This window comes from Talaromyces rugulosus, chromosome V (genome assembly GCF_013368755.1).
Source record: "Talaromyces rugulosus chromosome V, complete sequence".
NCBI classification, from domain to species: Eukaryota; Fungi; Ascomycota; class Eurotiomycetes; order Eurotiales; family Trichocomaceae; genus Talaromyces; species Talaromyces rugulosus.
Window position 1 is genome coordinate 2,703,478 of NC_049565.1, and position 20,688 is coordinate 2,724,165.

Genomic DNA, 20,688 nt, shown 5'->3' on the forward strand with positions numbered 1-20,688 from the left:
ATTGATATCTTCGGTCTAATTATTACTAAAGAAAAAACAAAATCATCATTTCGTGTCATTCAATATCAAACATTTGAATCACCAATCGATACCATTTCCTCCAGCAGGGACCTGTGCAATCTTGGTTTTGAAGTCTTGCAACTTTTTCCCCTTCCCTCCTTTGTAAATCTTGTCCACTTTATCAAAGGGGTCCGTCGATTCACTTTTCTTGACCTTCCACTTCTCGGTACCAAGAATAGAATCCAGCTCATCAATTGGCGGCAGCTTTAAATAAACCCAACCGTCCTCACGTTCCTCGACTGGGAAAGTGGCAATGTTCATAGCGTCGTCGTTTGAACATCGACCGGCTTGTTCGCCATTGAGGTCGAAGTTCCGTTTATGATACGGACACGACACCCAAAACTTGCCAGCGTCATCATCACCGATCAGACCATCTGAAAGTACAAATGCGCGTTTGTGGGGGCACATCTGCTGCGTTGCGTAGTATTTCCCCTTGATCTTGAAAATAGCCAGCTGCGTATCGCCGCGTTTGATATTCGTCGAAGAGATTTGCGGCTTGCTTTCTGAGAAATGGCTAGCTTTGATAATTGGTTGCCATGTTGTCGTAGTCCATTGATGGCCCTTGAAGTCTTCAGATGCCGATTCCTCAGGCCAATAAGTTGGTCGACTTTGGTCGCGCTCTTTGATAACCTCCACTGTCTCAACGGTTTCCGAAGTGTTGCCGAATTGCTCAAAGTATTTCCTCCTCTCTGGATTCTCGATCGTCTCCTTCCATTCGCAATAGTAACTCTCGACTAGTTCTTCCATCTGCCGTTCCATGTCCGCACAGATGCCTAGTTTGTCGTCAAGAATAACCTCTTGTAGATACTTGAGCCCGCCTGGGAGATTTTCCATCCAACGTGCCGTGCGCTGTAACTTGTCTGCCGTTCGAATGTAAAATATGACAAAGCGATCCAGGATAGGGATAACCTGTTCTGGTGGAACGTCCTTGGCTAGAAGCTCTGCATGTCGGGGCTTAGCTCCTCCGTTGCCTCCAACGAAAATGTTAAAGCCCTTGTCTGTAGCGATGAGACCAAAGCTATTAAAAGTCAGTTTCTGCCGGGAGTTTGAAATTTTCATGCGGCTTACTCTTTGCTCTGTGCTTCTGCACACTCTCGGACGCAACCAGAGACGCCACCTTTAAATTTGTGAGGTGCTCTAATACTTTTGTACCGCTCTTCGATACGAACAGCCATACCAACACTGTCGCCTACACCAAATCGACACCAGGTGGTCCCAACGCAACTCTTTGTGACGTGTTAGTAAAGGCATAGAGGGATTTAGACTCTTACATACCTTGACAGTCCGAAGTGACTTCGCATACGCATGACCACTCTCCATTCCTCCCTCCACCAACTCAGTCCAGATGGCGAGAAGATCTTGCTTCTTCGCACCAAACATATCAATTCGCTGACCACCAGTGATCTTGCAATATAAGTTGTATTTCTTCGCAACCTGACCAATAACAATAAGCTTATCCGCTGTGATTTCTCCTCCAGCGACACGGGGAACAACGGAAAAGGTTCCGTTCCGTTGGATGTTGGCGAGGAACCTATCGTTAGTGTCCTGAAGTTCATGGACCGGCTTGTCCATAAGGTGAGGGTTGAAAAGACTTGACAGGATTGAGCCAATTGCCGGCTTGCACAGTTCGCACCCCAGGGAATAAGGGTTTTTGCCGCAAGCTTGCATAATATCATCGAAGGATTTCAACTGCTTGATTGCAACCACGTTGTATAAGTCTGCCCTTGAATAGGGGATATGAGAGCACACTAAAAAAAGATTAGTGTCGTTTTAGTTTACCAAAAGTGCATTACTCACAATGGTTAGAGACTTCTTGGCCCATGTCAAGCATGGTCTTGTTGAAGATGGATTGTACTAATGGCATGCAGCCGCCACAACCTGTTCCGGCTTTCGTGCAAGATTTCACTTGTGCGATTGTTGTGCAGCTTCCATTCTTGATGTTCTCGACTAAGTCGCCTTTAGAGGTATTATGGCAAGAGCAGATCTGCGTATCATCGTCACTAATCAAGTCAGTAACCAAACCAAATGTAATCCTTGGAACAGAAACTTACAGGTCGTCCGCATTTTCTTCTCCATCATTCTGGGCCCCTAGGATGAATTGACTTGGTGGAGCATCCAATTCCTTCTGGCCTTTCACAATTTGATTCAATTTGGCGTAGTCCTTTGTATCTCCGATCATCATTCCACCCAGTAGATATTTTCCATCCAATGTGAAAAGATACTTCTTGTAAACAGCCCCAAAGGGGTCTTTGTAGGTCAATGCCTTCACCTTTCGTGTGTCGTGTGCAGGCGTTCCAGAAGCATCAAATGCCATAACTTTCTGCGTAGAAGCACGGCGGCCAGGCAAAAATTTAGGGCCGTCTCTGTCTGCGAAGAAGTCGCCGAAGCTGGCTACGTCGACACCGAGCAGCTTGAGCTTGGTGCTCAGGTCAGGGCGATTGAAGTGTTTGATCTCGTTTTCGGGGTGCGTGAGGTTGAAGGCCAGCACATCGGCCATCTCGATTCCTGGGGCGATGATCCCAAAAGTCTGGTTCTCCCAACTGGCGCATTCACCAACAGCGTAGACATCTGGGACCGACGTTTGAAGCAGTTCGTTGATAACAAAGCCTCCTCGTGAAGCGCACTGGATGTCGGCTTTGGTTCCCAGCTCGTCACGCGGGCGCACTCCAATCTGCGACACGGTCAGCTCCTTCCTCGTGATTTCCTTCCGCAACAGAGTCCAGTCCACCTCCACCTACCGCGAAACAGACACAACAGCAATCCAACTTCTCGCCATCTTCAAACACGATTCCTCGCACGTTGTTCTCTTCGTCAGTCTCGATCTGTGCGACTCTCTTCTGGTGCATGACATCGAGTCCTAGCTCGCGAATCTTCTCGGTGACTAGGTTGCCGGCGTCCGCATCCAACTGCCTCGCAAGCACGTATTTGTTCCTGTCGACCAGCTTCACGCTGCCAAATTCTTCCAGATCTGTCATGGCTTTGGCCGCCTCAAGGCCCAGCAGACCGCCACCGACCGTGACGCCGGTTTCGCCTTTGTGGTGTGCTGCAAAGTTGATCAGGTTCTCCAGGTCAGAAATCGTCCTGTACACAAAGACGCCTTTTGCGTTGTAGCCAGGCGTGTGTTCTGGCAGAACGGCATCGGAGCCCGTGGCCAAAACGAGCAAGTCATAGGAGATCCAGTGACCTGTCGAAGTATGCACTTGTTTCTTGACCGGATCTAGGTCTGTGACACGGGTGTCGAGGTGGTAACGCAGTGAGCCATCTGCAAACGACGAGTACTGCTCCGGGTCAGCATGGCACCCAACTGGTTGGGGCAATTAATCGTCAACTCACCCACTCTTGAGGATTCAGATACAATTCCTCAACCTTGCGGTGTTCAAAGAAAGTCGACAGCCCAACTCGGTTATACGCCAGATGGGGTTCTTCACCAAGGACGACCAGTTCGTATTGTTGTCGTTCGGCATCATGTTTCATTATTTTCTCACTGGATCATATTAGCATATTGGCTCTCTCGACCATGGGGATTTCTATACATGAAAGATATTGCGACCATCCCCAGCCCGACAATGACGATTCTCTTCCGTCCGCTCAACCGCTCCTCATTTTTCGAGGCCGTCATCTCTATTGAACTTAAATGCTGGTTCATTTGAGGACCACAGTCGTTTGTGTTCTCCAAGAGAATGCCATGAGTAGATGGCTGAGGCACATCCACTGGCTTCTCTAGTTGCATCATCTTCAAGTCTGGTGCTTCACCTCTGCTTTGTGTGTGTGACATGAAAGGAAGAGAATCAGGAAGAACTCGAAAACTGGGAAGACAATAACTGCATCCAGTCCCCCACTCTACTCGTTCAACCACAATTAAGATTTAGTCGCCTTTTCATCTTCTACCATACAGGCCTGGCAAATCAAGGTTCTACGATTGCATATCGCCAAGCACAGCTACGCATCCGCAGGCTTGTGATAGGTCTGTAGCAGGCCAGGTCTATTGCTTTGGAGCTTGTATCACCAATAGGCAATGCCATACATGCTGGCCTCCTGCGCACCCATTACCGAAGCTGCCGACGAAGCATGAAGATAACACCGATCACTCAATAATAGTATCATGTCAATCAATGTGGCTCGTGCAAAAAGCGATCTCCGCGGAACAGTGGATCTGAAGCCCATTCTCATTAGCGGGAGATAAGGAATCTGCACCACGGTACGGGCTCGGCCAATCACGGGCCCGCTCAGCTACCACATCCGGCAAGTCTTACAATATTGTGCGTGAACTTCAGTCTTTGCAGCCTGTTATAGAACGACTAATTTCGATTACTACTACCTGCGCTGTACTTTCCAGCTTCTCCCCGGAGACCTTCTCCCCACTTTACCGCCTCGAGACGCTTGCCCCTTTCGTTATCCTTGGCGAGGATAACGGCGCAGGGCATTATTCCAGCGAATTATGACAGCGAATAATAGCAATCCTTACGATAGCCCTCCGATGTGGATATTTCCCGCGGAGACTGGCATCTAGGCATGAGTTGTCTATCAGGTATACTATTTTTGTTCCGGAATGGCCAACGGCTGTAATGTACTCTCGTCAGCACGGACTCGAGCAATGATTTCATAGTCAAAATATAGTACAATGCGATCTTTTTAGTCCTGCACTACCTCTCTTACATCTCACTTTGCGTCTCATATGTTTCATTCACATAGTTTTTGCGACCACAGGTGATTAAACGCAAGTCAATATCGGAAGATGGCCACGATAACTCAGAGTATCACCAAGTATGAGCGCTTACTCAGTAATGAAAACAAGCTGTATCCAACTATATCACCTTTGATCACAACCACGGAGATCGAAGAAGATGGGAATACCAATACACCAGTCAAGGCCGAGCCGTTACCCGATATCCCACTACCTCCGCCATCAAAGGTTCCTACAGAAGTCCTAAGCATCGATAAGAATACGCCGGACCATCATGTACCACGAGATCCACGACTGATTAGACTGACTGGCGTGCATCCTTTTAATGTTGAACCGCCGCTGACAGCCCTCTTTAATGAAGGTAAGAGTTGCCATTCCATCACACTTTGATTATGACATCCGGAAAATAGAGGCTAATCCTAATTTTGTTGTTGCTCCCAGGGTTTTTGACACCTCCCGAGCTATTTTATGTTCGGAACCACGGCCCAGTGCCTGAAGTGCGCGACGAGGACATTCCGTCGTGGGACATCAGTATAGAAGGGTGAGTAGCGTGTTTGAAATTCCATTACATGGATTTCAATGTGTACTAACAGTTGATACTCTCACACAGGCTAGTTGAAAACCCCATCGTTTTAAGTTTCAAACAGGTCCTATCAGAATTTGATCAAATTACTGCTCCTGTCACTATGGTTTGCGCTGGGAACAGGCGCAAGGAGCAGAACCAAGTTCGGAAATCCAAGGGATTCTCCTGGGGCGCTGCCGGTGTTTCCACTGCGCTCTTCACGGGTCCAATGATGGCTGATATTATAAAACGAGCGAAACCTTTGAGAAAAGCAAAGTTTGTTTGTATGGAAGGGGCTGATAAACTGGTATGGCCCATCTTCAAATACATTTCCATTTAAAATTCTTATCTCGTTTTCCCAATAGCCAAACGGATATTATGGAACGTCGGTCAAACTGAACTGGGTTCTGGACGTTAACCGAGGAATTATGCTGGCTCATAAAATGAACGGCGAGAGTCTTACTCCGGATCATGGCCGCCCATTGCGAGCGGTAGTGCCTGGACAGATCGGCGGACGAAGTGTGAAGTGGCTGAAAAAACTGATTATCACCGACAAGCCGAGTGATAATTGGTATCATATTTATGACAATCGAGTTTTACCGTGAGTGTACCCCTGCCATTTTCACCTTTTGTGTAAATTTCCTAATCAGCCCAGAACGATGATCACTCCTGAACAATCGGCCCAGGAGCCTAAATGGTGGACCGATGACCGATACGCTATATATGATTTAAATGTGAATTCAGCCGCTGCATATCCACAACATGATGAAGAACTACGTTTGTCTACCGCTGGTGCTACATACCCAGTTAGAGGTTATGCCTATGGTGGAGGTGGAAGACGCATCAATCAAGTAGAGATTTCACTAGACAAAGGCCGATGTAAGTCATGAAGCCCCACCGGAACAGCATCAGCGCGTGAACTAATATCATCATGTAGCCTGGCGACTGGCAAACATAGACTACCCGGAAGATAAATATCGTAATTTCGAATCAAATTTATTTGGCGGCCGGGTAGACATGTATTGGCGCGAGGCATCTTTCTGCTGGTGTTTCTGGAACCTCGACATTGCTATCGCCGATTTGAAGGAGAGTGACGCAATATTGATTCGAGCTATGGATGAATCTCTCAATATCCAACCGCGAGACATGTATTGGTCTGTTCTGGGAATGATGAATAATCCCTGGTTCAGGGTTGCAATCATCAAAGAAGGAGATGATGTGCTTCGGTTTGAGCACCCAACGCAGCCCGCTCTTATGCCCGGTGGCTGGATGGAGCGGGTTAAAAAGGCCGGAGGAGACCTGGCAAATGGCAACTGGGGTGAAAAACCGAGTGATGATGTTGACTCTGCGGCCGAAAATCAAAAGCCTACTGAAGAAATTTCCATGAAGAAAGAAGGCATCAACCGAAGCATCAGCATCGAGGAACTAAAGGCCCACGATTTGCCTACAGAGCCCTGGTTTGTCGTGAATGGAGAGGTTTATGATGGGACGAAGTTCTTGGAGGGCCATCCTGGTGGTGCCCAAAGCATCATATCAGCAGCTGCCACAGATGCATCAGAAGAATTTCTTGCTATTCGTAAGTTGAATAGTTTATTTGATTTTAATTTTTTTTTTTACCAAGGAATCTGTGCTGACTTGAGCGTTTAGACAGTGAAACGGCCAAAGCGATGATGCCCGACTACCACATTGGGACTCTTGATGAGAAAGCCAGGGAATTTTTAAAAAATGACTCGCAAAATTCTTCTACTTCGCAAAGCCCAGATGAGAAATTCCTTCAACCAAAAGTGTGGAAGAAGGCTGAGCTGTGCGTGAAAAAGTCGGTTTCATGGGACACTCGCATCTTCACATTCAAACTGGAACACGAGTCTCAGAGCCTTGGTCTTCCTACAGGCCAGCATTTGATGGTGAAACTGAAAGACGCCTCTTCCGAATCCATTATCCGCTCATACACCCCTATCTCGCAAACAAATCAAATAGGCACTCTTGATATACTTATCAAGATCTATTTCCAAACCGAGACCTCCAAAGGTGGCAAGATGACCATGGCCCTTGACAAACTGGCTATTGGCGACAAAGTCGACATTAAAGGACCAATTGGAAAGTTGACCTACGTTGGCAACGGCCGCGTCCTATTGAACGACAAAGAGCGAATCGTGAAGTCATTCCGCATGATTTGCGGCGGAAGTGGCATCACACCTATTTTCCAAGTCCTGCGAGGAGTGATCCAGGACCCCACAGACCCAACAGAATGCGTCGTTCTCGATGGTAATAGACTGGAAGAGGACATTTTATGTCGAGAGGAGCTCGACGCATTTACCTCTACGGGAGACCCGCGCTGCAAAATTGTGCATACCTTGACAAAACCTTCCAAGGATTGGAAGGGCTTGACAGGTCGTATATCAGAGGACCTGCTCAAACAATACGCAGCACCGAGTGAACAGAGCTTGGCGCTGATTTGCGGACCACCGGCGATGGAGAGTTCTGCAAAGCAGATTCTGTTGGCACAGGGATGGGATGAAAATGATCTCGTCTTCTTTTAATTACATTTTGGTCAAGGCGTTTCAAACTAGCATTGTTGTATACGACACTGGACTTATAAGACTGCATACATGTGACAGCTTCTGGATAGCTGATGTCCTTAGATGAACCCCATTTTGATGAGCTCATGATTTATAGACAATTCTGAATATAGATGAGTTATCAATTATTAGAAAGCACAACTATGTATCTAATAATATTTCCTTAGATCCAGCCTCACAAGTAGATATTCAAAAATACTCGACGAAGCTTTCGCAGACATGCCACTGCTACCACCACCAGATTGACTACTCGCCGACTTGGAGGAAGACATCTTGCCACCATCCAACCCTCGCAGAAAGCGCACAAACGCACCCACCTGCTTTCGGAACGTGGCATACAATCGATGCACCGTCTTTTCGTTTTGGTTCCGTATTCCATGACTGCCATCAAACCTCGAAAGCGGCGCAAATGCCAAAATCGTGCCGAAAATCTCTTCTAGTAGTGTATTTACCTGTTCATGGCGCTTGCTCAGAAACAGTGAGAATAGGATTTGGTCGAGAACGGCATCGTGGTATTGTCGCAAACGGTGTAGGGAGCCGGCGATTTCGATTGTTTCGTCAATGTCGCCCTTGTCGAGGCAGGATTCGATTTTGGAGAGGGTGTTTTCGAAGCGACCCCAATTAGTCCCGATTCCAATTTGGAAGAAATAGTCGTTTAGGGCGCCGATGAAATGTTGCGAGTCGACTCGGAACTTTTGGAAGACGTTGTGCGCGTCACCTGATAGAGAGGTCCGGGCAGTGGAATCCCGGATGAGGCTATTGGTGACAGATACCATTCTTATCAGTCGTAGCAAGTGTTTGAACAAACGATCGTATTTTTCTAGTGATTGCGTTGTGATGACACTTTCAAGAATTTCGGGAGGTTTATATTGTAAACGAAGGAAATCCAATGCTTCAATTGCATTTGGATCCTTGCACTTGATAAGTTCTGCACCGCTCAATTCGCGAATAGAGAAACTGAGGCCTCCTGGAAGTTCTCTTTCTTTTGCATCTGGCTGAATGGACAATGCTGTTTCATTCTCAATTGCAGCATGGCATTCGGTCAACAGTCCCATGAGAACAAGGCGCAATTCGGAACTTGCTGGGGGCCATGTATCTCGACTCCCAAGCCGTAAACCTGTGTGGAACCCTCCACGGGCCACCCCGGATTTTCGTTCGCCACTCGTCAACTCCGGATCAAACAAGGAGTGAGATAGGCGAGAAGCGAATATGCCATCACCCAAAAGTTGAAATCGCCATTGTAAATTCAGGTGACGCCGTAACTTGTGCCGCTTGAAGAGAAGGTGAAGGCATGAAAAATCAATAAGTTCCGCTTGCACTGCCAAAATCGGGGCTAGCGAAAGATACAGGACTGACCCAAGAGGAGGTCCAAAGGCTGTCTCAGCAAAGTTGGCAGAGTCTGGATTCAGTAAATCGCTCTCTTCGGCGTGTTTATACAATTTGTCGGCTTCCATATATGAATTGCTTGCCAATATTCCACTCGTCTGCGGTTCATTGTCGAGATCGATGAGTTCAAACTCATTAAATCTACTCGTTTCACCTGTCTCGTCCCCAGCAAGATGCATCTCACCAGATTGTGTAACAGGCCGAGAGATTGAGTGGTCACCATTGTGATACCTAAGAATTTCTTGGCGGAGTCGACTTTCGTAATCAGCCGCCTTTTGTTGAATCTGCTCTATATGTGCCCAAGAAAAAGCACAGGAGAAACTAGGTGGTTGAGACTTCTCGACAACATCGTCTTTTGAGATAGGGTGATCTGGTTGGTTCTGTTTAAGCAAGCGAAGTGCTTTTCCGGTTTCGAAAATCAGATGTGCCTGCTCGGTTGGTAAGGATGACGGCATCATTTCGGAGTGATAGATATAGTCTTCTACCGCAGGACTAAATCCTTGCCACTCAACAAATCTCTTCCTCGTAGTATGCTCTTCAGCTAATAGAAGCTTCTCGCTGCGTAGTCCAATCCACGACTCCACCAGGGTCAGCCACGGTTTGATGCACTTTTGCAGAATCTCATGCAAAATGTCGGCCATCCAAGGGAATCTTTGCTCATTATTTTCGCATTTGTCCAGAAGAATTGAGATGATGTCACTTTCGTTTCCTGACCCTTCAACCGCAGTGATTATTTCAGCAAGTGTGCTCACCAAATCACCACAATTTCGGAACAGGGACTGAATCTGGATCAAGGAAATATCGGGGTTTATATGTTTTGTCAACTGTTTTTCAAGGCTGTAAATCAAGACAGATGCCGCGCTCGCCAAGCCGGTGAGAACAGATGGTTGTTCGGCAAGTGATGGATTCTTTCGTACAAATCTTCGGATTCTTTGCATGTCTGTTCCGCACTTCAAAATATCCCTTAACATGCCATCCAGCGTCATAAGTCCAATACCGGTGATGCGAATATCACGTATGCTTTTTTCAAAAATCCTATCTTGCTCATTGTAATGGAAAAGTATAGAGTTCCATCCCAATCCGAGACGAAACAGCGAGTTCAGGAAGACAGAAGGGCGAAGTAGACGACCAGCATTTTCAAGTCCATTCACAGTCGCCTGATGTGACAATGCCGCGTCAAAGCCTTTATTGCCAAACTCACTCAAGTAGGCAGATGCCGGCTCTTGGAAATTTTCGTCCAGAAATGAATCCCACGACTCGAGATTGGGTTGACAAGTTGAGGAGCTCTGCAGAGACTCTAGCACCCATATATTATCTAACTCCAGCAAAGGCGATTCTGATTCTGCGGTATCGTTGGTCGTGGCTTCCAAGGATTCGTCGTCGCAAGGCTCGGGATCCGATGTAGAGTGCTCGGTGTGATCGGTGCCAAAGACATTGAGTTGGTACAGAAGCGAGTCATTATTGTCGAATACATGAAGAGGGCTATCGAATATGCTTTTCGGGAGTTCTGCATGTTGTATATCAGCATTGGCCGTCCAGAAATCAAAGGACGAAAGAGGATAAACAGACCAGGAGGGGTATATTCCAATGGTACCGGTTCGAGGGGCTCCAGTGCAGGAAGTGCAAACCTCGACGGCTGCCACAGATCCTTGACCTTGAACGGGTCGTCGATGTCATCCTCCAGATCCATCTTTCAAGAGCAGCACAGCAGACATGCCGCCGTCAATCAGGTATAGAGTCCTGGCTGCGGCCACGCGATGCGCGTCAGTTGAAACTTGGGAAGCCGCGATGCTGCAGCCCGTTCCGATTGGGCTGTAGCGATGCACGGACCACCGCTTATTCCGCCCTCCAATTCCGCGTTGAGAGTCGCAGAACTCCATCTCGCAAGTTCACCAGCTCACATTCTCAGAACAACGCAAAAAAAAAAAGTGACATTGGTGCTCGGCACATCCCAACACAACGGCATAAATCATCCAAACTGTCAGCCATAATGCCTCCTAGGAAGAAGCAAAGACGCGCAGCTCCCGACACGCCGCAACCAGAGGACTCAAAGCAGTCGGCTTCGACAGCCAGCGCAAGAGACAGCGCGCAAAAGTCAGATACGGAATACGACTTGGTCAATGACCCGTGGACAGATGAGCAAGAAACTGCGCTGCTAAAGGGCCTGGTCAGATGGAAGCCTGTTGGTTCGTCGCATCCTCATGTGTCTGCTTATCGGCTTTGTAAAACTAACCAGTAGTTTTCTCTTTGGCACAGGAATACACAAACATTTTCGAATGATCGCCATTTCTGAATATATGAAGAGCCAGGGTTATGCGCCAGTGAATGAAGAGCATACGCGCATCCCAGGGATATGGAAAAAACTCGATTCGCTCTATAATCTTTCTGCACTTGACGAAATGGTATGTGCCGGGGACGAATGGAGATATATTTTTATTTTCTCGGAAACTTATAAAATTTATGACTTCTAGGAAGATTCAGTCATTACACCGGACGCTGAAGAGTCGGATGAGTCTGAGTACTGTCCTTTTGAACTGCCCGACCACGAATACGGTGAAATGATGTTTGCCAGACGGCTGGCATCCCGACGATCAGAATCGGCCGACACGTCTACACACCCGGAGTCTAGGAGAGGCAGTACAGTCGCCGATACCGATGGTAAGACTACTAAGTCCATTTCTTTTTCGTACAATACAGCTAAAACCTCCGTGTCCAGAACCCAACTCATCCCCCGCACCGTCACGAGGCCGTCGAGGCAAATCAACACGATCATCCACCCGCGGTACGCGCACGACGAGATTACAAGTAGAAGTCGAGAAGCCATCGCCAAGCCATGCCAGCGAGGACGAGGAAATGGAAGACGCGGATGCCAACGAAGGCGACGACGAAGAAGGTGATGAGAATACGGACGGTGGGGAGGACAACGAGGAAGAGGAACAAGACGCAGAGACTCCCAGCTCCCCAGCAGCACGCAACACTCGCACTCAGACGACAAAATCTAACAAAAAGGACAAGAAAGGTGCAAATACAGCAGCCGGCGCTACAACGAGGCGCACTGGAAGGCGGCGTTGATTGGTTATTTTACGGGTGTCTTTATGTATGATAAGATATAGAAGAAGCTTGGCGCATATGTATAGGGTCGGTCAGTGGCTAAAACAAAAAATACCTCTTCTTAGCTTTCAAATGTTCAACGTCTAATACCGTGCAATTATTTCAAACCCGCCTACCGTCATTGCGCATCCCTGCAGCTATAGAGCTACAGACCAAGTGATGCCAAGAAATGTCTAATCATTTGCATGTGATCTCAATGAAACATAAAAAACTAATTGTGATCTATCTCAGGTATACCAGCCATCTAAGTACAAGTAGAGAAATCATGTCTCATGGCTGCTATTTCACAAGCAGTTGAGAAGAAGGTTTGCAGTTCAAGAGGTCGGATATAAGTGGTAAATAATACAAAGTGGTCGGGATTCAGGTCGGTAACTTTTTGTTTATAGGCGTTTGATGATAGCTCCGGCATATTCGTGGGTCTTGGAAGATCCACCAAGGTCACCGGTGAGGGTCTAACGAGAAGAAGAAAATCAGTATGTTAGATAAATAGCGGGGAAATAGTTTGAAAAATCCAAAAAAAAGATATGCTTACCTTGCCCTCAGCCAGGGTGTCAAAGGCGGCCTTCTGGATACGAGTAGCGTACTCGTTGAGGCCCATGTGCTGCAGCATCATGATACTGCTGAGCAAGAGCGCAGTGGGGTTAGCAAGGGCCTTGCCGGCAATGTCCGGAGCAGAACCGTGCACAGCTTCGAAGATAGAGCACTCGTCACCAATGTTTCCGGACGGTGTAAGACCGAGACCGCCAATGAGACCGGCGCACATGTCCGAGAGAATGTCACCGTACAAGTTGGGCATGACAAGGACTTTGTCGTTGTATGGCGTGGGGTCAGTGACCATCTTCAAGCAGGTGTTGTCGAGGAGCTCGGCATCAAACTCGATATTCGGGAACTCCTTGGCAACTTCCCGGGCAGTGTTGAGGAAAAGACCATCGGACATCTTCATAATAGTAGCCTTGTGCACAACACGGACCTTGTTCTTGCCAGAAGCCTCAGCATGTTGGAAAGCGAAGCGGAGAACACGTTCGGATGCCTCGCGTGTAATAAGCTTGATGCTCTGGACAACGCCATCAACAACAACGTGCTCGATACCAGAGTATTCACCCTCAGTGTTCTCACGAATCAAGACAGTGTCGACGTTGTCGTATGGGGTCTTGTATCCGGCAACGGAGCGGCAAGGACGAAGGTTAGCGAAGAGGTTGAAGGTACGGCGAAGAGTAAGGTTGAGAGAAACGTGTCCCTTGCCAATGGGAGTCTGTGAAAAAAAAAAAAACATTTATATATAAGTATCGCTTCAACTGCAATCGTGAAAAGGGTCAACGAACAGCGAGGGGGCCCTTCAGAGCAACGTAGTTCTTGCGGACACTATTGATAGCGTACTCGGGGATTGTGGTGCGTCCGTCCTTCAGAATTGGCGTAACATCAACGGGCTCCCACTTGATAGGAACCTAAAACGAGGTAAGCTCTTGCTGCGCTTCGTCTTCCAACTAGCCATGTTTCCCATACCTTTGCGGCGGAGAAGATATCCTTGATGGACTGAGAGATCTCGGGCCCAATTCCGTCACCCTCAATGAGAGTCACTGTGTAGTTGCCCTATCCCAATTATATTTAGTTCATGTCTTCCAGACGCGACGTGACTGCGAAATTGGCGGAATCAACGGGGAAAACGGAATATGCGACAGGGTGGTTTACATCAGGGCCCTTGGTTCCCTTGAACGCGCCGACTTTGCCCTTGGCAGCGGCGGCATATCCGCGAAACTATAGAAAGATAATTGTCAGAGACCTGCCATTGAGATATAGAAATTTCTTTCCGGCGTAGCCCGGGGGCGAGCAAACCTGTGAAAATGGGGATGCTTGGGTGGGAGCGACTCGCAAGCCCCGCAAGCATTGGCGCGAAGGCGCAACGAAAGCACGCGCGGAGATCATTGTGAAATGAATCGAAGAGAAATGTCTATACCAAAATCCCACCTCTGTAATTTTCACACGGGTGCTAAGGCGTTGCGTGGATAGAGAGAGGCAAAATAAAAGGTGAAAGGTGGTAGGAGTGAAAGAGTTTATCCAGCTAGTCCAAGCAAGATCCGATTCCCGTTGCTTGTGGTGGACGGTCCGGCACCACCTCTTGCCTTAACTTCCGCGTTTCGGAGCTTTCCATCGGCAACCATCCACAGGGTGACATCAAGCACTCGGCTTTGCGGTGCGAATGCGACTTAGCATCCGCTGCGTATTATTCGACCTGAATTACTTTTGTTTGGCGTCTGACTGTGGACCGGCTCTCCTCCAATTGGAGAATAGCCGCGCAGTGCCAGTTTGACTGTGACTGGTGCCTCCGCGAGTCCGTGGATCCTTCTCCCCAAAGAGTCAACTCGTGGCATCCATCTCATAGACGCTGCGCAAGATGGCCGAGGACATTGATGTCGCCAACCATTATGGTATACAAACCGCCTTCCCCGAGACCTGGCCCGCCGAGTTGGACGAGAGCGATGTGTCCGAAAGCGAGCAGTACTCAGCAGGCGCCAACGCGAAACGAAGATCCACACGATACTCGGCCCTGGGACGCACCTCAAGCTTAGCAGGAGGCTCATCTCGAGCAGGAGATAATGTCGCAAAGAAAGATGAATCCGATCCGTTGGGGTCCTCTGACAGTGTGATGTACATTCTCAAGAAGCGAGGCATACCTGTCGACGATGACATGCGTTTACGAAACCGGTTTCTACTATCCTCGACATCCTTCTCGCCCGCCCTGTTCTTGTCTCAGGCGCATCAGAATGCATCCGCCGAGGACCTTATCGAAGGCCTCCAGTTCCTGTCACGCTCAATCGACCAGAAATCAGCTTCGCTGAAGGAGCTTGTCGAAGCCAATTTTGAACGTTTCGTACGTGCCAAGGCAACCATAGACAGTGTCTACACAGAGATGAGATATCATGGCGCCGCGAAATCTCGCCCTCCGTCACACCGTGCAAGTGGACAGTATCGCTATTCACTTGTTGGAAATGCTCCGCCACCCCAAGCAAGCCAATCCGCGAATAAAACCGCGCTCGTCAAGGAAAGCGAGTACGGTGTAAAAGGTATCCGGGCTCCTTTGGTCGAAGCATCGGTCAAGGCCGAAGAGCTGTGGGGACCTGCTCTGAGTGGTCGAGAGCGTGAGCAGGATCTATATGCAGTTGTGAGCAATGTGGAGCGGAATCGCTCAGTGTTTGAAATTGGAGGCAACATTTCAAAGGCGATCAAGCAACAGGACTTTGATCGAATCTTTGAAGAATACCGCCGAGCCAAAACCCTCACCAATGAAGCCAGATCGATTACCGACCGTGCCGCCACGGAAAAGAGAGAGTTGACCGATGCCGAAAGTCACACCATGATAGGCACGGGGCGGATGTGGACTGATGTACAACAGCAAGTTGATGCATTCAAACGTGACCTATGGCGCCGCTTGAGCAATGTGCATACGCCGTCTTCCCATCTGACGGCAGCAGGACCTGTGGAAGAACATATGGAATTGATCGGGGCCCTCCTAGAACTGGGTGTCGAAGACAACCCCGTATGGGTGTGGCTTATCAGTAGTTACCAACTACTCAAAACAAAACTTACGGCTTTTTGCGAACGCTCAATTGTTGAGATTGAGGTCCTACGGCGTCGACTAGCCGCTAACGAAAAACCACGCCCCCAAGTTATGACAGCGTTGCTCCGGGCATCGTTGCGTGAAGGAGCAGACCCAAAAGATAAAATCGATACAGAACAAACTATAGAGCTGTGGGAATGTATTCATGCCTTTTTGACGAAACTCTTGTCTGTTCAGACCGGGTTACTAGGCGAAATTATTGAGTTCTGGGAGACCGCGCAATCGTTCATCAATGGTAGTAAACAGAAAATGCTTCCTGCTGGGTTTGAAGGGGAGAGTCGCAAGCACCATCGGCTGCCTAGCGACGGTGTGAGAGAGCTTCAAGAAGGCATCGTCGAGCTTGTCGATTTGATTCGACAAAATGTACTCGCCCTGTTCACGGAACCTCCCATCGAGGATGTCTCGCTCCTCTTCTCGCCCGCTCCTCAAACCCCCGGCACTCCTTTCAATCATATCACACCGACCGAATCGCGTTTCAAACTCGACCCCAAGAACATGCCCCCGCCTTCGCCCGTTCGCGGAGAGGTAGGAGAGGAGTACGCATTTTGGCCGCCGTACTCCAACTCGTTGAGTGGAGTTCACTATCTCAGTAAATTCTTAGTTCTTATTGGCACTGCGGCCAGTGAAATGGCTGCCCTGTCTCCAATAACGACCGGAAGCAGTTCGCATGACCAACTCAAAAGCCTTGTCAGCGTCGCCCGCGAAAGATCTGTACGGGTGGCGTGTGCAACTTGGAACAGGGATGCGGAAAACTGCAAGATGCTAGAGGATTGGACTCGCGATCCCGAAAGGCGAGAACTGACCACCATGCCGGGGCTCTTTGTTGCTTTTGAGAGCACCGTGCTGGCAGGCATGCAGAAGATACTGTATATCTCGGAAGCGATGAGCAAGGCTGGCTCTGTCGACGTTGTGACGCCACCACCAGCCAAAATATTGCAAATGGTGCGGACTCAGTTTGTCACCAGTGTCTACAAGGCGCTGAGTGGCTTGGTGGAAAATGCAGAGCGACCGGTCGTGTCAAATGAGGAGGATTCGTGGATTCTCGCTGAGCCCAGTAACGCAACGAAAAGCATGGATAGCGCGCCTATTATGGCAACAAGCGAGAGTATTGATGCTAAAAACAGGGTAAGTTTTTTTTTTTTTCTTTCTTGTCGCCACGGGTAAATATTGATCTGAATACAGAATATCCGAATGCTCCTCACGCTTTCCAATCTCAAAGCGTTTCAGACCGACTTTGTTCCTCAACTGATATCCAACTTTGAGACGGCTTTCTCGGTCAAATTGACCGACGAAGCCAAGACAATTCGCGATGTTCTTGGTCAGATTGACGACAGGCTGTTCCAGTCCTATACTACGCCGACCATCGTGGCCCTCGACGCGACCATTAAAAATGGCATCAAGTCGGCGGATTGGGAGCCCACAACCAACCGACCCGACCAAGTTCGGCCATATGTGTACAGCACAATGCTCGCGCTGGTCCTAGTGCATACGGAAATTACTACTACAATCCCTATCTCCTCGACTGCGCCATCTTCTGTCGCACATCCGCTGTTGACGGGAGTTCTCAACCACCTCGTCACCAAAATCTCCACGTCGCTTCTGACAGCGTTTCAATCCCGCTCAAAATACAGCCTGGCGGCACTGATGCAGGCGACACTAGACACTGAGTTTATAGCGCAAACCATGTCGCAATACGTCACGGAGGAGGCATCGCAGATTCAAAGTCAGATTTACCTAGAGTTGGATCGGCGGACAAACAACGAAGCGCGTACCAAGCTGCAGGCAGAACTTGGAGAAATGCGAGGTATCTTGAAGAGATTACGCGAACGAACAAAGGGCGAGTTTACGTGCTTTCGAAAAATGAGGCCGACGGGTGGTGGTTCAAAGGGAAGTGCATGAGTGTCATGAATATATATTGTCGAATGACTTGTGAATACGCTGTATCTCGCGCAATGACAGAAATGGTTAAAAAAAATAGTAATTTTCAAAGGGTATCATATAAACAATCAATCAAAAGAAATCCAAACAAGATGCTTATACATTTCTTTTTTTTCGGACCACAACTTCGAGAACAGCTGGCGGCCCTACTGTCCAACGATTCGTTGAACCTTGCTCAAGAGCGCCTTGCTCTCTCGTCCAAGCCTTCGATTGCCAAACTGGTCGGGCTTCTTTGCCCTAACCATCACTTCGCGTTCTTTGGCCTTTAATTCCCTCTCTTTCTGACGGGCTTCTGCGGCCTGTCTGCGCTTTTCGGCAATGTCGATTTCCTTGGCAAACGCCGAGGGCTTCGGCCGCCGCTTTCGACGACCATGCAGTTCGGTCTGGTTGGCGCCATCCCTATCCCTTCCTCTTCTTCTTGTGGTATTGTTGTTGTTGTTGTTGTCTGTTTCTGCAGGCTCCTCGGTATTCAGCATGGCAATACGATCGGGATGCAGTTCCAAGCTGGCAGCGGCGGGCTGCGCTGAATCGTTGGCTGCACCATCGTCATTATCGTTTCTTGCACTCGGCTCGTCGGCATAGCTATAATAACTCGACCGTGCGGGCGTGGATTCCTCTTCTGCTGCTTTGATTTTTGCATAGGCCTTTTTCACTTTGGCTTTTTGGATCAAGTCGTTTTTGATTTTTTGTGCTGGTGAGAAGAGAGGTCATAAATGTTAGTTTCAAAAGAGATTGTTGTATTTCTATACAATGTGTTAAAACATACTCTTTCGACGATATGTGCCATCGGGCAAATTGTCCGGTCCGACTGAGAAGCCTTTCTTCTTCTGTTTCTTGGGCGCCTGGCTGGTGGCATCGTCGGCGTCGCGGGAGCGTTTGGAGGACATTGCTGCTGAGCAGAGGACTGGGATGCAGCGAGACGTTGTTGCTATGATTGCCCCTGGATGAGAGAGAAATTTGACTAGCTGGTTATTGTCGCAATTCGAATTTCCCAACACGTCTTTTTCAGCTTGTTAGCTAGTCATGCGAGAAAAAAAAAAAAAAAAAAAAAATTGGATGCGGGTCAGGATCCGCTTTCGAGGCTAACCGTACTAGGCTAGACTGGTATCTAGATTTAAGAAACGACTGGGAAGGTATTACTCATTATTAGTATTCGAAGAACGACGTGCTGTAGTTTTAAAAGCACGCAACAGGCTTGTTAGGAAATACATGGTCATATATACTTACATATACAATGGGATGTGACGATGTTATAAAAACTTCTCTTAATGCAAGTCGATCAATCCTCAATAATATATATATATAAAATGGCATTTCAGCAAGAAGAAAAAGACCAGCTAGCCGCACAACTTGTACAGGAGCTATCACACACTCCATATGCGTGTTTGTCCTTAACCCAGCTCAGCGGTGGAACAGCCAACTTCATATTCCGTGGGATCCTGGCTCATCCGCTGCCTGATGGGACCCAGACGGTGGTGGTGAAGCACTCCAAGGAGTTTGTCGCTGCGAACCGCAATTTCTCTCTGGAGGTGTCTCGCTGCGTGCGTGTTTTTCTTCCTCTTTCCTTTGTTATTCGAGAAAATTTTTTTTTAAAAAACAAAAGTTAATATATAGTGTTCGATAGCTCTTCGAAGAGACCATGCTCAATGCATTAGAAGAAAGCCTTCCACGCATCACGACCAACAATATCTCTCTCCAAACACCTCATCTATATCACTTTGACCGAGAGCAAAGCACGCAAATCTTACAAGATCTATCCGGCACAATTGATCTGAAAACTGCCATTGTGTCGTCCCCTGATGTTCGGGTCAACCTTCTGCCGCAGCCCATATCCATCTCCATCGGCCACGCTGTTGGCGCCTGGCTTCAGGAATTTCACTCGTGGGCAGCGCATCCAGCACAGGTAGAACTAACCAAAAAGATGGCTGCCAATGAACCCATGCGGAAACTAAGGTACCAAATCAGCTACGGCGCGTTTACTGATGTCGTGCAAAAGTTTCCCGAGATATGGGACCAGCATGGAAGCGCACTGAAGCAGGTGCAGGATATGGCGGCCAGGGAATATGCCAAATCTATACGCGATGAAGGGGCTGGAGATTGGAGCGTCATTCATGGTGATTTTTGGACCGGCAAGTAAGTCGCCCTCCCTGTCTGTTCCGAGCAGACAATCTCGTCAACTGAGATATAAAAATTGAAAACGAAACCAAAATAGTGTCCTCATCCCAAACACCCCATCGCTGGACAAACGGCAGCAAGCAAAAGGAATGAATCTCTACATCATCGACTGGGAGCTCGCTCAATTCGGTCGAAGGGAGTACGATGTCGGCCAAATAATTGGGGACCTGTACGAGCGAATGCATTTCCTAAATGTGGACAGCGCCCTCTGGGTGATCCAGGGGTTTGTTGCTGGGTATGGCCCTCTAAGCGATGCGATGGCCTTTCGGGCTGCCATCCATGCCGGGGTTCATTTGATCTGCTGGTACATCAGACGGAATCCAACAGCCCCCTTTTTGGAGGATCCGGAACTGATCAAAGGTGCTATCCGCACAGGGACAGACTTTATTGTCAAGGCGTGGGAAAAGGACCGTGCATGGTTTGAGAGCAGCCCTCTGGTTTGTTTGTTTGGTTAGAAGATGTATCTGTCAATATTCTGATATATCACATGTGCAGTCAAAGAATGTGTCATATACCCCAGCCCGGGTTGCAAACGATACCTATATAACAAATATGTGCGATGCTAGCAGGCTCAGCG

At 48.4% G+C, this 20,688-nt stretch overlaps 8 protein-coding genes across 8 annotated transcripts; 4 read left to right on the forward strand and 4 right to left on the reverse strand.

The window, feature by feature from the left end:
- Nucleotides 1–78: 78 nt before the first annotated feature.
- TRUGW13939_09493 (uncharacterized protein) lies at nt 79–3,793 on the reverse strand (the record flags this gene model as incomplete). Its single annotated transcript, XM_035492615.1, has 8 exons — nt 79–1,078; nt 1,129–1,286; nt 1,336–1,808; nt 1,858–2,060; nt 2,112–2,731; nt 2,799–3,338; nt 3,394–3,544; nt 3,594–3,793. The coding sequence occupies 8 exons, from the start codon at nt 3,791–3,793 to the stop codon at nt 79–81; spliced, it is 3,345 nt and encodes a 1,114-aa protein (XP_035348508.1).
- A 1,002-nt stretch (nt 3,794–4,795) lies between these two features.
- On the forward strand, nt 4,796–7,846 carry TRUGW13939_09494 (uncharacterized protein; the record flags this gene model as incomplete). The annotated part of the gene is made up of 7 exons (XM_035492616.1): nt 4,796–5,105; nt 5,186–5,285; nt 5,355–5,613; nt 5,672–5,907; nt 5,962–6,185; nt 6,244–6,882; nt 6,954–7,846. 7 exons carry the CDS (start codon nt 4,796–4,798, stop codon nt 7,844–7,846), a joined length of 2,661 nt encoding a protein of 886 aa, XP_035348509.1.
- A 188-nt stretch (nt 7,847–8,034) lies between these two features.
- TRUGW13939_09495 (uncharacterized protein) lies at nt 8,035–10,961 on the reverse strand (the record flags this gene model as incomplete). The annotated part of the gene is made up of 2 exons (XM_035492617.1): nt 8,035–10,778; nt 10,841–10,961. The coding sequence occupies 2 exons, from the start codon at nt 10,959–10,961 to the stop codon at nt 8,035–8,037; spliced, it is 2,865 nt and encodes a 954-aa protein (XP_035348510.1).
- A 300-nt stretch (nt 10,962–11,261) lies between these two features.
- On the forward strand, nt 11,262–12,343 carry TRUGW13939_09496 (uncharacterized protein; the record flags this gene model as incomplete). Its single annotated transcript, XM_035492618.1, has 4 exons — nt 11,262–11,457; nt 11,528–11,673; nt 11,743–11,929; nt 11,988–12,343. The coding sequence occupies 4 exons, from the start codon at nt 11,262–11,264 to the stop codon at nt 12,341–12,343; spliced, it is 885 nt and encodes a 294-aa protein (XP_035348511.1).
- A 419-nt stretch (nt 12,344–12,762) lies between these two features.
- On the reverse strand, nt 12,763–14,305 carry TRUGW13939_09497 (uncharacterized protein; the record flags this gene model as incomplete). Its single annotated transcript, XM_035492619.1, has 6 exons — nt 12,763–12,834; nt 12,915–13,634; nt 13,705–13,827; nt 13,886–13,972; nt 14,072–14,137; nt 14,216–14,305. The coding sequence occupies 6 exons, from the start codon at nt 14,303–14,305 to the stop codon at nt 12,763–12,765; spliced, it is 1,158 nt and encodes a 385-aa protein (XP_035348512.1).
- A 469-nt stretch (nt 14,306–14,774) lies between these two features.
- Nucleotides 14,775–17,897, forward strand: TRUGW13939_09498 (uncharacterized protein; the record flags this gene model as incomplete). Its single annotated transcript, XM_035492620.1, has 2 exons — nt 14,775–17,123; nt 17,181–17,897. 2 exons carry the CDS (start codon nt 14,775–14,777, stop codon nt 17,895–17,897), a joined length of 3,066 nt encoding a protein of 1,021 aa, XP_035348513.1.
- A 185-nt stretch (nt 17,898–18,082) lies between these two features.
- On the reverse strand, nt 18,083–18,823 carry TRUGW13939_09499 (uncharacterized protein; the record flags this gene model as incomplete). Its single annotated transcript, XM_035492621.1, has 2 exons — nt 18,083–18,627; nt 18,703–18,823. 2 exons carry the CDS (start codon nt 18,821–18,823, stop codon nt 18,083–18,085), a joined length of 666 nt encoding a protein of 221 aa, XP_035348514.1.
- A 420-nt stretch (nt 18,824–19,243) lies between these two features.
- On the forward strand, nt 19,244–20,566 carry TRUGW13939_09500 (uncharacterized protein; the record flags this gene model as incomplete). The annotated part of the gene is made up of 3 exons (XM_035492622.1): nt 19,244–19,477; nt 19,561–20,069; nt 20,149–20,566. 3 exons carry the CDS (start codon nt 19,244–19,246, stop codon nt 20,564–20,566), a joined length of 1,161 nt encoding a protein of 386 aa, XP_035348515.1.
- Between the last annotated feature and the right edge of the window lie 122 nt (nt 20,567–20,688).